General features: G+C 40.3%; 1 protein-coding gene across 4 annotated transcripts; it reads right to left on the bottom strand.

The window, feature by feature from the left end:
* Positions 1 to 229: 229 nt before the first annotated feature.
* On the bottom strand, positions 230 to 13845 carry usf1 (upstream transcription factor 1). 4 transcript variants are annotated; one of them, XM_084065258.1, is made up of 11 exons: positions 13805 to 13845; positions 13340 to 13416; positions 13189 to 13238; positions 12900 to 13012; positions 4368 to 4469; positions 3023 to 3173; positions 2537 to 2624; positions 1977 to 2035; positions 1752 to 1852; positions 1359 to 1487; positions 230 to 575 (listed from the first exon to the last, which is right to left on the bottom strand). In XM_084065258.1, the coding sequence occupies exons 2-11, from the start codon at positions 13345 to 13347 to the stop codon at positions 486 to 488; spliced, it is 891 nt and encodes a 296-aa protein (XP_083921384.1). In that variant the 5' UTR covers positions 13348 to 13416; positions 13805 to 13845; the 3' UTR covers positions 230 to 485. The 4 variants fall into 4 exon arrangements, with proteins under 4 accessions (XP_083921384.1, XP_083921383.1, XP_083921386.1 ...); XM_084065257.1 differs by having other exon boundaries at positions 13755 to 13816; XM_084065260.1 differs by having other exon boundaries at positions 1758 to 1852; positions 13755 to 13816.
* Positions 13846 to 15919: the final 2074 nt, after the last annotated feature.

Genomic DNA, 15919 nt, shown 5'->3' with positions numbered 1-15919 from the left:
AATCACACAAACTGGGCAACTCACATATCAACTGTCACCAAAATGGCCTCAAAGTGTATGATGTAAAACAATTACAATCGCGTTGGACTTGGCGTTCGACCACGACACAGCAGTGTTAAAATTTCACAGTACACTATAGAACTCCCTCTTGTGTGTTACTGCCAAAATGTCCATGTTCAACATGATTTCCATTTTTCTCCTGAAGGGATTCTAGCGATTGTCTTTTATAAAGGCAGGCATACAAGCCCACAAGTCTCCAACCTATGTGAATGGGGCAACAATATCTACAAATCCTAAAATCCTCGTTTTGATTGTAATCCAATAAAAGCCAACAACAGACAAAAATCAAGATGTTTACATAAATTCACATTTAACTCCACATGAGTATGAGCGACATCTGACTGATTTGATGAGAGCAGGTCACGCATTTCAAGTACTATTTTGGCTTGACGTTATCTTCGGTGTGGTCATCACTTGACTTCTTTTCACTGAGGGTCTGTGGTGGACGAGCCCACGATGCCATGTTGTCTCAGCAAGTTCCTCAGGATCTGGTTCTTAGAATTCCAGTCTTCCACCTGAGCAACCAATCATCAACAAAACACAACAGATGCTCATGCTTTTCATGACCCATGGAAAGACTGTGGCTAACCTCTTGCAATCTGATCAGATGTGTAGAATGTGAATCACTTTTACCATTCAAGCTCATGGCAATGCAATGGATAGATTGAGCAACTTAAAATGTTAAAAGTGTTAAGCTCATTAACTACTATATGCTGAAGCTCTTTAACTTAAAATGTGAGAAGAATGAAAGGTATCCATTGTTGTGGTTATGAGGAGAACTTCAGTGTTTCCATGTGTCCCAGGCCCAGCCCTTACTCCAAAGTAACATGTAGGAATAACCACTGTGATTTGATTTTGAAACAGGCCTTCAAATGGTAATGGGGCAACTGCTTGCACTAAATGTGATCAGGAGAATCTTACAATTGATCCTAAAAAGAACCGTAACAGTGAAGAGATGCGAATTATTATGTACAGTTACACATACCCTGAATTTGTCCTGCACATTTATCACATCCTAATTATTAGGAGCAGTGGGCAAGTATTTTGGGGCACCCAGAAAATGTGCCTTTGCTCATGGGTACTGGCAAGCTGTATGTTCGTAAAGCCCCTTTTCCAGTTGACAAAAAAACCCACGTACACCCACTAACATCTGGCTTTTGACTTCATTGGGAAATCATCTGTGTTTTGTACACACCTATTTAGCATAAGAACGTATCGGCAGTAATCGCTACTGCTGCCGGTGTGAATTCTGTGTAACCACCGATCCACCCAGAGATGTTCAAGACATCTTACTCTACCTCCTGCCTCAGTAACTGGTTGTCAATCCTGAGACGATCCAGGGTGCTGATGTCCTCTCCCAGTTTCAGGTTGCTTTGCCGTAGTTCCTTGATGTAGTCACATGCCTTGGACAGGATCCCTCCTTTACTCTGAAACCAGACACAAAATGAGGCATGATAAGTTTTACATTTTGTAAAATTCAAGAGCCTTCATGTGCCTTTAGTCTCAGCTGTCTACGGAGTGAAATAATACACTCTGATGTACATTTGACATCTGACTACTTTGATTCCTACTAGCATTCAATTTAACTCACTAACTTTGTAGCTTTGTGTTTGGACTGATCATATTGTCTTCAATTTTGCTCACATTCATATTCATGTATTTGACCAAGAAAAGTGTTTTCGATAACTCACACTCACTTGGCCCGTCTTGGTGTAGTCCACGTTACAATCTGGAATGACCTTGGAGAGCTGCACAATCCAGTTGTTAATCTTGTCTCTGCGCCGGCGCTCGACTTCAGGAAAGAAAACACTCATTTTGTTATCTGGTGGATTCTTGACATCTAGAATTCATAGGTCTGGTAGTATTTCCTGATAAAGCATATCTGAATATGAAAATATTAGCATCTGAACACACACCTTCGTTATGTTGGGCTCGCCTTTTCTCATCTCTCGAAGCCCGAGGAGTGTCCTGTTTTCTACAAAACAATCAGTACAATATATTAGCTTTTAGATATCACAAAATCCACCATTACAATTTAGCCATTTACTGTAGCAGATGCTTTCATCCATTCCAGAGTGACTTAAAAAGTACAAGGTTGGAGTAAGAGACATGAATTCTAGTCAACCAACAACACAGTAAGTGTTCCAGGGATTAGAGTGCAAATAAAATGTGCTTCAAATAAAATGTGCTTCAAAATAATCAAGATAGATCATAAGAAGACATCTAGTATCTAAAATAACCTGTAAACAACATGGCTAACATTTATCTAATTAACTTAAGTGTCCATCTAAATAGGCAACAAATACAGACTCAAAGACAATAAATAAGTGTTTGGAGAATGAAGAAATTAGTTTTCAGACTGTGACAGAAGTTAAAGTAAAATCGTCTAGTTGAGAAACGCTGTTCTAATGTTTTATTTATTTACATTCAGCTACATTTAAACCGTAAAGGTTTAGATAATGTAATGTGCCATTACGCTATGTACGGCTGCGTTCGTGGCGCGATGGTCCTCTGATTGGCTCCTGTCAAAACTTCCTGTGGTGACATCATCACATATACCTGCCCTGTGGAAAAAGGAATGTTAAATGTGCCTGTACAAGAATTCAAAAAATATATATAATACTCACTTTATTGTTTAGCAAGGTGACCATGTCAGAGTCCTGTTCTAGCATTGCTAATAATACCTTTTCAATGTAAATCAGATCACATTGCAGCATTATTATTTTGCAGCAATGGATTCTCTATGGAGCGGTGCCAGACCCAAATCAGTGCAATTTTTTTTTGCACTGACAGATTCGTCTGGTCCCAGGCTAGAAATAAGTCCCAAGAGCTTTTTTGTTTTATCCTTTTAGCCTAAATGTTTTACTGTACCTCTGTGCTGTTTACATTTTTGACTAATAGAGTATTCAATCAATCAATCAATCAATCTCTCTCACACACACAGACACACACACACACACACCTGTTGGAGTGCTCTGTCCCAGCAGGGTATCAGAGGCTTGTACGGTGGTAACCATGGTAGCGGTTGTGGCGTCTGCGATGGTGGCAGGGTAGTATGTGTACTGTGTCTCTGAGGTGTCTCCCTCTAAACTCTCTGACTGGGAGAACACAGCCTGAAACATAACACATGAATTCAGCTGTTTGTGAGTGAGTGAGTGAGTGAGCGAGTGAGCGAGTGAGTGAGCGAGTGAGTGAGCGAGTGAGTGAGAGAGAAAGAGAGAGAAAGAGAGCGAGAGTGTGTGTGTGTTTGTGGGGGGGGGGGGAGTGTGTTGTGCAATACTGTAACAACAACAAAATCCCCATACTTTCCAAGCATGGTGAATACTGAATAATCAGCTGTCTGTAAGAATCAATTCAGCTTGCAGGGCATGAAAGCCTGCAAAACAGTATGTCTGTACAGACTGTCTGCAGAGACCAGTGCTATGCGTTAGGAGTTAGTATAGTGTCATGCACCAGCGTTTTTGTTTCACACGCTTCTCCTGACATCAAGAGACGTTTGGGTCTAGCGTAATTTTTGGGGTGAACTACTCCTTTAAGTTATGCACGGAAGATAAGGCCCACAGTGTGTCTGTAGATACAGGGTGTGTCAACAGAGAGCTGCTGAGACTAATGTGTGTCTGTACAAAGACCACGTTTGAGAGGCAGTGTGTTTGTATTTAAAGACAGTGTGTCTGTAGAGAGACAGTGCTTGTAGATGTAGTGTGTCTGTATGTAAACTTGTAAAGGCAGTGTGTGTCTGTAGAGAGACTGTCTGTAGACACAGAGTGTATCTGTTATGTGGACACATAATACAATGGGCCCTATCACACACACACCCAGTGCAACACGGTGCCAACTTAAGCACAGCTCAAGCGTCATTACTAGCTTTTTTTTGTACATTGGAGAGAGAGAAACAGGATTTAACCGGGGCCCAAACCACACCTCATTTAAAGACCAAGGTGGTTGGAAACTAGCAATAACAATTGCGCTGCTTTGCGCCGAGTGCACGATAAGGCCCAGTGTGTCTCTGTAAGTTAAACCCTGTTCATAAATAGAATAGTTTTATTCACCATGTGAACTAGGAAGTTGACTTGGTATTTAGGTAGGCTCAGTACACCAGTTAACAACAAATTATTGACAGCTATATTATACATGCTACATAAAAACCAAACACTGCACATCACTGTTATAAAATTAGAACTTGTTGAGTGTGTCGGTTGGCCAGTATTTAGTGTGTATTAATGATGGAGATATAGGTATGAAAATGGTGTGACTATGTTAATGTGGTGAACTGTGATATGGAGTTGAGAAAGAGTTTGGATTGTCACCTGTGTGGCAGCAGGAAACCCAGTGACCAGGCTGACTGCGGCTCCTCCATCTGTTTGAGCCTCCAGCTGACCGTCCGACAACTGGATCACTCTGTAGGTCACCTGTCACAATTCACATATAAAAAAATGTAAAAATAAAGACATTTGGTTTTGAATATAACATTTTGTTTTTTAATTGGTGAGTCAATCAATCAGAAGTGGTGAAGTGTTTAGGTTAAGGTTTAGGTTAGAGAAGGAGATGGCTCAAGTGGCTCTGTCATGGTGTGGGAGAACACATTCCTGGGGGGGTGCTCCTTCCATTCCGACATCTCACCACTCCGACTAGTGGCTTCCGCGTGCGGTTAAGGTTAGGGTTAGGGTTAGGTATAGGGTTCGTCAACGTCGGAAAGGAGACATGTCGGAAAGGAGAAATGCACCCATTCCTGGGATGGGTTAGGTCTGATGACGTTCTTAGAGGGCAAAGAAAATGACAGGAAATATAAATATAAACCTTTGCTCTAGCTTTACTGTGGACAATGCTGTTATCCACTGAATAATTTGATCAGCATTAGAATTGTGAGGGTGGGGGGCAGTGCCTAACAAACATTTTCCACCATCATGCAAAAGTCAAGGAGCCACATTATCATGGCAAGAGTGATTCAACATCCTATACTTTGGTCTTTGCCGTGGCAGTGTCCTGTAGCGTTCTAAATTAGCTGATTATGAGTATTCAAGAATGTATTTTAAAATGCTGTGAAGGAATCCGAAAATGTGTAATTGTTGCAAAGGCCCTCAAGGGCAAAGTGGAGTGCCAATTGATACCACCCTCAACTAGTTATGTACCAGCTGAGGTTCATGATAATCAACTGATTAGAACAAGTGTGCTGCCTCAGACGCTAAGAATCCTCAGTCTGGTTTTCCACACAGAGAAGGAGCAAGCCTAAACTGACTGTTACCTACTCCAGACCCAAACCTGTTCCTTTTTGTGTGCATCAATGACGATAAGTGAGTGTTGAGTGCTATAATGTGTTTGGTTTATGTTGATCAGCAGAGATGTGCTTTTTTTTTTTTTTTTTTTACTTATTTTTTATTGTTTTCCAGTTAGAATATTCAACAGTCAAATAAACAAGTATAAGATTGACACATAGACACATAGAGAAATAAAATGAAATGAAAATAAATAAAGTAAAAACATACAAAAAATTGTGTTGAGGTGGGCGTTATAATACAAAGATTAACCTATTTATGGATTACAGTATATATATATATTTTTTTAACAACAATCAGTCAATGAATTACATTTCTCATCAAACAGTAAGAAGTCCATTTCTTCCATTTTTTCGCATATTGTTCCGCTCTCAGCCTAAGAGAGAAGGTCAGACTCTCCATAGAGTCTATCTCATTGACAACTGTAATCCAGTCTTCCTTGGTCGGTGGTGCGGCCTGTAGCCATTTCCGGGTGATGGCTTTCTTACAGGCAACCAAAATGATGTTATACAGATATAAGTCCTGGCTCATGAGTTCAGCAGGGATTTTCCCCAGATAAGCTGTAACAAAAGAACAATCCATTTCTATTCCAAAAATGTCTCTAATTTCTTTGATGACCTCTTGCCAAAAGGGTTGAATTAAAGGACAGTCCCAAAAAATGTGGAAATGATCTGCCATCACTTTACCACAATGCCTCCAACATTGACCCTGTCCTTGACAACCCCGAAAATGGCTTTTCAATTTTGGGGTGATAAAGTAACGTATAGTATTCTTCCAGGCGAATTCCCGCCAAGCCCTTGAGTTAGTTGTCCTTGTTTGACCTTCCCAAATATCATTCCAATCCTCCTCAGATATCTCCAGGCCCGATTCTTTTTCCCATTTCTGTCTGACTTTAGTAGTCGAGTGGATTTTAGAGGTTTGTAATCTGTTATAGGTTTGTGATATGAGGTGTTTACTATCCTTATTTTTGTACGCATTCATAAATAAATGAACCAGATTGGGTTCTGTACCCTCTACCTGTTTAATTTCCTTATTGACATAATCCCTGACCTGGAGATATCTGTAAAAGTCATTTTTCCCAAGGTTATAGGTGTCTGACATTTGACTGAAGGATGCAAAAATGCCTTTGCTGAATAATGTACAATAGGCTGTTACGCCATTTTCCGCCCATTGTCTATATCGCTTATCCATATTGGATGGTTTAAACTCTGAGTCAAATGTCACCCATTTCAATATTCGTATATGATTATCAAGACGCAGTTTTTTGCAGATCCTGAACCATGTCCCCAGTGCCACCTTAATCCACCTATTTACTTTGTTCTGGTGAAGGGCCCATTGACGTTTGTCACCTAGTATAGACTGAGCAGGTATATCAAATTGACTTAGTTCCAGTTTCTTCCATTTCGCCGAATATTCTGGGTTGCACCAGCACATCAGTGGTCTTAATTGGGCCGCAGTAAAATAATCCTCCATACATGGAAGAGAGAATCCACCTTTATCTTTGGGTAATTGTAGGGTTTTATATTTGACCCGGGGTCTCTTACTGTTCCAAATAAATCTTGAGATCATCTTATTCCATTCATTGAAGTCTTTAGAGGGGATTGGGACAGGTAGTGATTGGAACAGATACAAGTAGCGGGGTAGAACGTTCATTTTGATGATTTCTATTCTATTCGACATATCTAGTGGCAACAGGGACCATCTGTCAAGATCTGCTTTAATTGACCTAACACCAGGACCATAGTTCTTGTCATATATTTTAGATATATCTTTTGGAATCCAAACCCCCAAATATTTGACAGCTAGTGCGTCCCATTTGAAGTCAAATTTGGATCGCAGTTCTGAACTTGGAGTAAAATTATAAGTAAGTAATTGGGTTTTGTGTGTGTTCAGTTTATAACCTGAGTAAGTTCCAAATATGCTCAAGGTTGTCATCAATTTGGGTACACTAATCTCTGGATTTTTTAATGTGAGCAATATGTCGTCCGCGAATAGGCTTATCGTGTATTCTGTGTTCCCGATTGATACCCCCTGAATCTCTGGGTCCTCCCTAATTGCCTGGGCCAGTGGCTCGATGAAAAACGCGAAGAGGGCGGGGCTTAAAACACAGCCTTGGCGGCAACCCCTCCCTAGCTTGATTGAGCGTGTTAGATGTCCATTAATTTTTATTCTGGCTGTGGGAGATGAATAAAGAGATTTTATACATAGCACTGATTTCTCGTCAAACCCAAATCGTTCTAAAACCTGGTAAAGATAGCTCCAGCCTACACTGTCAAAGGCAGCAGCCGCGTCCAGGCTTATTAGCGTTGCACTTATCTTTTCCTCAGTCATATAGTCAACCACATGGAGTGTCCGCCTAATACTATCTTGCGTTTGTCTTTCTTTAACAAAGCCTGTTTGGTCAGGATCTATCATGTCCGAGACAATATCTTCCATCCTTCTAGCGATAATTGCTGCAAATAGTTTATAGTCTATGTTCAATATTGATATTGGTCTATATGAGCTACATTCCAATTTATCTTTACCTTCTTTGGGAATGACTGAAATCAGCGCTTCACTCCAAGATTGGGGCATATGGCCCTCTTTAAGGGTATAATTAAAACAACTGAGAAGTAAAGGTAATAGTTCAGGCCTAAACATTTTATACATTTCTCCTGTGAAGCCATCAGACCCTGGTGTTTTGTCTGTTTTCAACAAAGATATGGCTTCATCCACCTCAGTACTTGTTATCTCAGCAGTCAGTGCCTTATTCTGCTGAACACCTATTGAGGGAAGGTCCAGAGAATTCAAAAAGTTGCCAATGGCTGCTGAATCAGCTTTATCTGGCTGGGTATAGAGGTCCTGGTAGTAGATCTCAAAACATTGCTGTATTTCTTCCTGGTTGTGACACATTGTATTGTTTCTTGGGTTCCTTATTTTATAAATGCTTCTATCAGCTTGTTGTTTACGCAGTCTCCATGAGAGGAGTTTCATAGCTTTAGGACCAGTCTCATAGTATTTTTGTTTAACAAACCTCATGTTTTTCTCATTTTCTTCATTGTAGATCTTATTTATTTTTTGTTGTAAGCATTTCAATTGGGCTAGCGTCTGTGAGTCTTTTCGAACAGAGTGCAGATTTTCTAATTCCTTCATTTTCGATTGTAACTCTAACAGGTGACCTTGTTTTAGCTTCTTCTTATGTGCAGCGTATGCTATAAGTCTACCCCTCAAAACCGCCTTCCAAGCATCCCACAGAACATTTGGAGTAACTGTTCCATTGTCATTATTTAGTAGGTAATCCCCTAGCTCTTTCCTGATATATTCTTTACATGAATTGTCATTCAGAAGACTATTGTTGAGTCTCCATATTGAGTTTTTCTTTTTATTATCTAGATGTAAGGTAAGATATACACCTGAGTGGTCTGACACATCCCTAATACCTATTTTGCACTCACTTACCCTATGTCTATCTGTGGCTGGGACAAAGAAGTAGTCAATTCGAGAGTGTTCGGAATGTGGGGAGCTATAAAAAGTATACTCTTTTTCTGTGGGGTGAAGTTCTCTCCATATATCTAGCATGCCAGATTCCTTCAGCATTTTTCTCATAATGCATGAGTATTGGTTCACTTTTTTATGTTGATTAGTAGAGTCAATTTTATGTAATTGTACATTCCAGTCTCCCCCACATATAACCACTCCAGTTGATTCTTTAATTAAAAGATTAAACATTTTTTGAATAAGCGATTTATCGTGGCCTGGTGGCATATAAACGTTAAACAAGGTCACCTCTTTATTGTCTATCTTGCCTTTAACCAAAATGTAACGTCCCTCCTTATCTTTAATCTGTGTTATCAATTGAAAATTTAATTTGTTAGACAGTAGAATGGCTACTCCCCTTCTACGCCCTGAATCATGAGAAGAATAGAATGTGTTCACAAAACCCATCTTTTTTAATTTTTCATGCTCTGTGTCAGAGAGATGCGTCTCCTGCCAAAAGATTATTTGTAATTTTTCCCTTTTCATTTTTGAAATAACCTTGCTTCTTTTAATTGGATTATGCAACCCATTGACATTGAGAGTTATTACCCTGTATTCCTGATAACCCATTGCGGTTGTTTCCTTCGGTCTGATTTTGCCCACCTCAACTTACAACACATTACCTTAAAATTCAAACTGGAAAAAACACAAAAATAGACAATAACATCAAGATAAAGAAAACTTAAAGTGACTTCCACAACTGGAGGACAAAAGTGCTCCTTGAAATCGAGGGGAAGTCCTGCCTTGAAAAAAGGGCCCCTCTGTGGAGCAAAAAAAGCTCCTAAGAATGCTTTAGTTAGCATACTGCTCTGCTATGGCAGCCTATCTCAGCTCAGGTCACTCACTTTATGAACATTATAACTATTTTGAGCTGAAAGGTTCACAAATTAAATTAAAATAAATCAGCCTGTGAACATGAAAAAAGAAGAAAAAATAATATAATCGAAAGCTAAATCAGAGTATTTCTAAATTATCAGAGAACATTATTATATCAGTAACCTGAAACATCCCTGCTTGTGTTATCATGTCGCCTCATTCTCCTGGGTGACCTCCTGGGCGTCCTTCTGGGCGTCCTCCTGGGCGTCCTGCTGGGCGTCCTTCTGGGCGTCCTCCTGGGCGTCCTGCTGGGCGTCCTGCTGGGCGTCCTTCTGGGCGTCCTCCTGGGCGTCCTCTTGGGCGTCCTCTTGGGCGACTTGCTGGTCGTGGCGGAAGCGGCGTAGTTTCTGTCTTATCTGGTGTGGTTGGATGATCTGCTGTCTGCGCTTGTCTCCTGCCTTGGTCCATGATGACGATGACTTTTGTGGTCCTCTAGATGGCGACGTTTCCCCATTTTCAGGGAGAGGGAAGCCTCTCTTCCTCAAGTCGTTTGCAGCCTCCCTTGCATCATTGTAGGTCTTGGTCCCAGTATCAAAGAAGACCTTAAGCTTAGCAGGGGGTGGAGTGCGGAATTTGATCCCTTCTTTCTGGAGTAGTTTTCTTATGTCAGAGTATTCTCCTCTTTTCTTTTTTATTTCTGCTGGGTAGTCGTGGTCGAAGTAGATTCTGTTGTTCTTGTAGAGAACTATTCCCTTTTTCCATGCAGTAGATATCACTAGTTCCTTGGTGCAGTACTCTAGGAAATTTACTATTATGGATCTCGGTGGGGCTTCCCTCGGTGGTTTTGGACCCAGGGCTCTGTGACATCGCTGTATTTTCAGCTCTGTTTCAATCGGTACACCCACCTCTGTTGTCAGAAGCTTGGTCACAAAGTCCAGCATGTTATCATCTTCTTCTCCCTCTGCGACCATATAAATACGTGCATTATTTCGTCTTCCGCGCATCTCAAGATCCAAAAGCTTTGCTTGGGTCGACTCATGTAGTAGAATCATAGCCTGGAGAGCCTCATCCACTTCAAGGTTACGTTCCTCTGTTTCCACAACACGTTGTTCAACGTCACCTACTCGTGTTATTGTAGTTTCCAAGTCACCCCTCATGGCGCCCAGGGATTGATTAATCTCGTCTCTGAAGTCTGTTAATTCTTTCTTCATGTCCTCTCTCAATGAATCACGGAGAGAGTCGAGTTCTTTCTTCATATCAGGTCGGATTGCCATGATCTCTGTATACATGTTAGCCAACAGCTTAGCTTGGGTGCTAGCCCCCGCGCTAGCCTCCATGCTAGCAGGGTTAGCGTTAGCATGCACGTCTTTTTCCATGGCTGATTTATCGCTCTTATGCAACCGTGACGATCTTCCACCTTCAGCCCTCCCGAGTTTGTCCCCGTCCATTACTTTGTGACGAATATTGAATGTTATATAAAGTGTTTTTGGGGATAATTTATATGTGAGTGGAGGAGCGCTGTTTTAGCCTGCCATTTCCTGTCGCCGTCAAACCGGAAGTCCAGCAGAGATGTGCTTTATGTTAAAGTGAAGTCATACGTCATGTTTGTGTTGAGCCTAATTGTTTGGTTAATGGGAAACAGACCATGTGCTACTGCATTTATTTCTGCCATAAGTTTGGGATATTGATGTTTCCTTCTATGTTATTCCATACCGCTGAATGTTCTGTAATTAGATGAGAGCAGTACATGTTACAGGCCACAGGAGATGTTATTTGATGACTATTAGTACTTACATAACGTAGTTATAGGAACCATGCTAATGCAGATATTTCCTTTTGTGTGATGATGAATGTACTATTTTCCTATTATGATATTTTATGTTATGATTGCTAAAATCTATACAGTATGCATTAATTTCCTTTCTTTAGACCACACATACCCCTACTATTGCCATGTGCCTGTGCTGTTGCATATACTAAGTAAAGTTTTAACTGAAGACTGCATCCGAGTATTTTGTGTGTGGACACACCAAGGCGAACACTGCCAACCATGAACCATTACATACAGTCCTTTCCTTCCCTTCACTATCCCTATTTTACAGTAATGCTAAATGTGTCTTGATGCTTAAACCTTATTTCTATGTACTCTGCTTATTAGTACCAGTGTAATCATTGTCCAAGGAAAAGAACACAACACCTTTGATAACAATGACATTAACACACAGTTCAGCAGTCATTCATGCTTAAACATAATACAGTATCATTCTGTTATCACATATTCTCTGAGTCATTCATATAGTCTGTGATTGTATTCTCGCTTATGATTGGTTGGACTTTCCCTGGTTCTCTCTGCTCTTTGCTTCTATCCTGGATATGCTGCAGTACACAGATCTTTGTATTAAGAAAGACATCTATGTGCTTTATAATAAAATACAAAAGGGAATAAGGGATATATATTGCCTCCTCAATTCAGTGCACCAGCCTGTATGACAGTCTTTCGAATGTACAGTATACTCTTTCATCCTGGAAATCTATAGGAATAAATTCTATACAGCCCTATTTATTATACAGCACATCTGGAATGCTTACAATTGATTATTCCAATGATGCTCACATCTATATTAGCTTATTGCTCCCTTAAATTACCAACTTTGTTGTGCGTTTATAATGACCTAGGAATGTCAATGATAAAAAGCAACTACATGTATCCTGGATGCCATGGTTCACTGCTGGAAACCCATGGGGTCTTATTAGTATGGCATCCATTCAGAGGGGCATATGCTCTTCAGATATGTAACATACAACATTAAAATAAATATAAGAACTGATTTTCATAATTAATTATAAATCAGCAAACCCACCATCTTGTGTTTTGAGCTCTTTTCACAAACAATGCAGCTGAAAAACTGACTTATATTGATGATTGACTTGATTTTCACGTTTATCTTTAAATTGTCATTTTCCATGTTTCATGTGGTACCTGAAAACCAGAACTAGATCCATGCGTGTCCTCCATATGCTACACTGGCAATAAGTTCTTCTCAGTTCTGAGCTGTATAAGTCATTTTTATATCTAGTTCCACTATTATGATCTTGATTGTATTGCTGTAACCCCTAAAAAGCACTATAATGATGTAGTTCGATCCATTCCCTGGTTGTTCCCTCCTGACGTTTCTGAATACAAAATGAACATGAGAAGCTACTGTAAGGAAAGACCGTTTCCCTAAATCCTACCTGCCCACCAGCTCCTTCTGTCTTGAAGAGATATTTGATAGGTTGGTCAGAGAAGGTGGTGGCAGACTGTATGGTGGCAATAGCAGCTGGAGCTTCTGCTGTGGCTACCGACCCTGAGAAAACAGATGTGGACTTTGTCAAATTCCCATTATAAGTAGGTTATAAGTAGGTTACACGTTGTATCATGTTTCAATTCTATAATCTACTGCAAAACCATCCTAATTTTCAAAGCCAAAACTCCAATCAGGGTCAAAACTTCAACTTTTTATTGACAATACAGTACACCAACCTTCCTCGTTGACAGGAATGGTCCCATCTGGGTCCGGGCTCTTCTGCTGACTGCATACAGAGATATAGTGGTGGATTTATGATTAGTATTGATAATATGCCGTTTCATTCATAAGGTATGCATTCCACCCCAAATAATAGTTTCTTCTAACCTCTTCATTTCCTCCACCAACAACAGTCTTTAGATGAGGAGACCGCCTTCACTCACTCACTCACTCTGGAGCCCAGACTATAGGAGAAAGTTCACAAGTTTGAAAAGAGAAACACGAAACAAACGAGTGAACAAACGTTTGCAACCAGCGCAAGAATATGACTCTATGCGGTCAAAGCGTGCACAGGAAGCTAGATGAGTTGAACCGTGGTTGTTGCATTGTAATGCACGGTAGATGCTACACTGCTACTGGATCCTACACAATGCTACTCGGCCCCAGCGGTTTTATGCAGATGTTTCTACCACAAAGCACTTTTCCTTATAGCCGTGGTTAATGAGCCTTATGGAGTATGCGTATTCGCCCTAGCCGGCAGATAGGATGGAAAACGACATTTGATAAGTTATATTTAGCTTACAGGGTTGGATCGTTGTTAATATGCCATCATCTGGACAAAGATGTACTTACGACGCAGTGGTCCCTCCCCCGGTATTTGTCAACACACTCACCGTCTGCTCTGCGCAAGCGCGATGGCGTTACACTGGCATGAGTGTCCTATCGAACTCTGTTGCCACAGAGACGTTGCAGATTTGTATTTCAACCATAGTGATTTCAACCAAAGGGGATTTCGGGTGCCCGCTCTATTATTTTTAACTCTATGATTTCAACTCAGTCAGTTTACAGCCTTTTTATTGTAACACCACAAAGATTAGCCCCATTTAGAACCTCTCCCTCCGCTATGTAGCTCCGAGGTGAGGTCCTACGTGGCCCTGTGCCGTTTGAGCAGGACATTTTCGAATATTTTCCACTTTACATGTTTCTTACCCCTCTGCACATCGTATCCAAAAAGTAAAGGTTTTCTGAAATGCCTTCAGATGTTTTAACTTCTAGCGCGCAACGAAATCTATCCAACGAGTTGAAAAAAGCGTTTAAATAGCTTCTCTCCTCAGCCAGTTCCATAATATTATGCATTAGAATTTGCAATTCGACATTTGACCAGTAGGGGAATCAGTAATGTTATCTCTGCGGGCGCAACTTCCGGGTATGTCTTAAAAACATTTAGGAGAGAAGCTTTTTAAACGTTTTTTTTTTTTCAACTCGTTGGATAGATTTTATTGCGCGCTAGAAGTTAAAACATCTGAGAGCATTTCAGAAAACCTTTACTTTTTGGATACGATGTCCAGAAAGGGGTAAGAAACATGTAAAGTGGAAAATATTCGAAAATGTCCTGCTAAAAAGGCACTGACAAACGTGGAACCTCATCTCGGAGCTATACAGCGGAGGGGGGAGAGGTTCCGATTGGAGCTACACAAAGATATGTTGTGAGTGCTATAAAAGTGACCAAACATATATCCAAAAGGAATAACGAGTCGAGTAACTCAAGTTGTCAGCTGGAAAGGAACAGGGATAGTTTAAGATTTGTATTTATCTAAAAATAAAGTTGAACATAAAGTTTGAAGCATTTCAAAACATTAATAACGACAGTTCTGGCGCTCTCTAGCGGACAACCAAACTAACTGCGTACACTGTGCAAGGCAACTGGTAAGTGATTTACTTTGGTTAAAATAAGTGTTATGTAGCTCTATATTCTAATAGTACTCATTGTTATAGAGTGTTTGTTCAGTAAAAGGAGTCTCTCCAGCTCTTTATTAAACAGAAAATGCATTTTCAGTGCTCTCTCCTGATTGGCTTAAAATTTGACCTGAAAATCTGAAAATGTACTATATTCTGTTTACTAGAGAGCTGGAGAGACCCCAGGTCCCCTGTGACCGAACAAACGCTCGTGTGTGTGTGTGTGTGTGTGTGTGTGTGTGTGTGTGTGTGTGTGTGTGTGTGTGTGTGTGTGTGTGTGTGTGTGTGTGTGTGTGTGTGTGTGTGTGTGTGTGTGTGTGTGTGTGTGTGTGTGTGTGTGTGTGCGTGCAGGTGTAAAGTAACTAAGTCATTTACTCTCGTACTGTACTTAAGTACAATTTTGAGTTTTTGTTTTACTTTACTGGAGTATTACCAATTTTCAGTACTTTAACTTCTACTCCTCTACTTGGAGGCAAATAGTATACTTTTACTCCACTACAATTATTTGAAAACTTTAGTTTCTAGTTACTTTGTAGATTGTGATTATTATTACAAAACATACATTAACCACTTCAGCCCTATATAAATTCTGGCCATTTGAAAATAGCTGATCTACTATAGCTCACAAAAATATTTTTATGCATTTTATTCATTTGAAGACTTGTGAAACTGGACATTCTGCATAACAAGACTTTCTACTTTTGGTACTTTAAGTACATTTTGATACCAATACTTTTGTACTTTTACTAAAGTACATTTTGGATTCCGGACTTTTACTTTTAATCTGGTCCATAACTCCTAACGCTATAATGGACCAGAGCTAACCCATTCAGAACCATGGACTTCAAATATAAAGTGCGTACCCGATGGCCATTTGGAGAAAATGGCCACCGATCGGATTAAAATGCTTTTTATTGATTATCTTACTTGATTATCGGCTAAGTAACACCTATTAAGAACAAGGACTCTAAACCAAGTCCAATGAGGCCGCTTACAAGTGGCTACGACTAG

Source organism: Gymnoscopelus microlampas (assembly GCF_963454915.1).
Source record: "Gymnoscopelus microlampas genome assembly, chromosome: 8".
NCBI classification, from domain to species: Eukaryota; Metazoa; Chordata; class Actinopteri; order Myctophiformes; family Myctophidae; genus Gymnoscopelus; species Gymnoscopelus microlampas.
The sequence above is the reverse complement of the archived record's forward strand: the minus strand, read 5'-3'. Positions and strand labels throughout refer to the sequence as shown.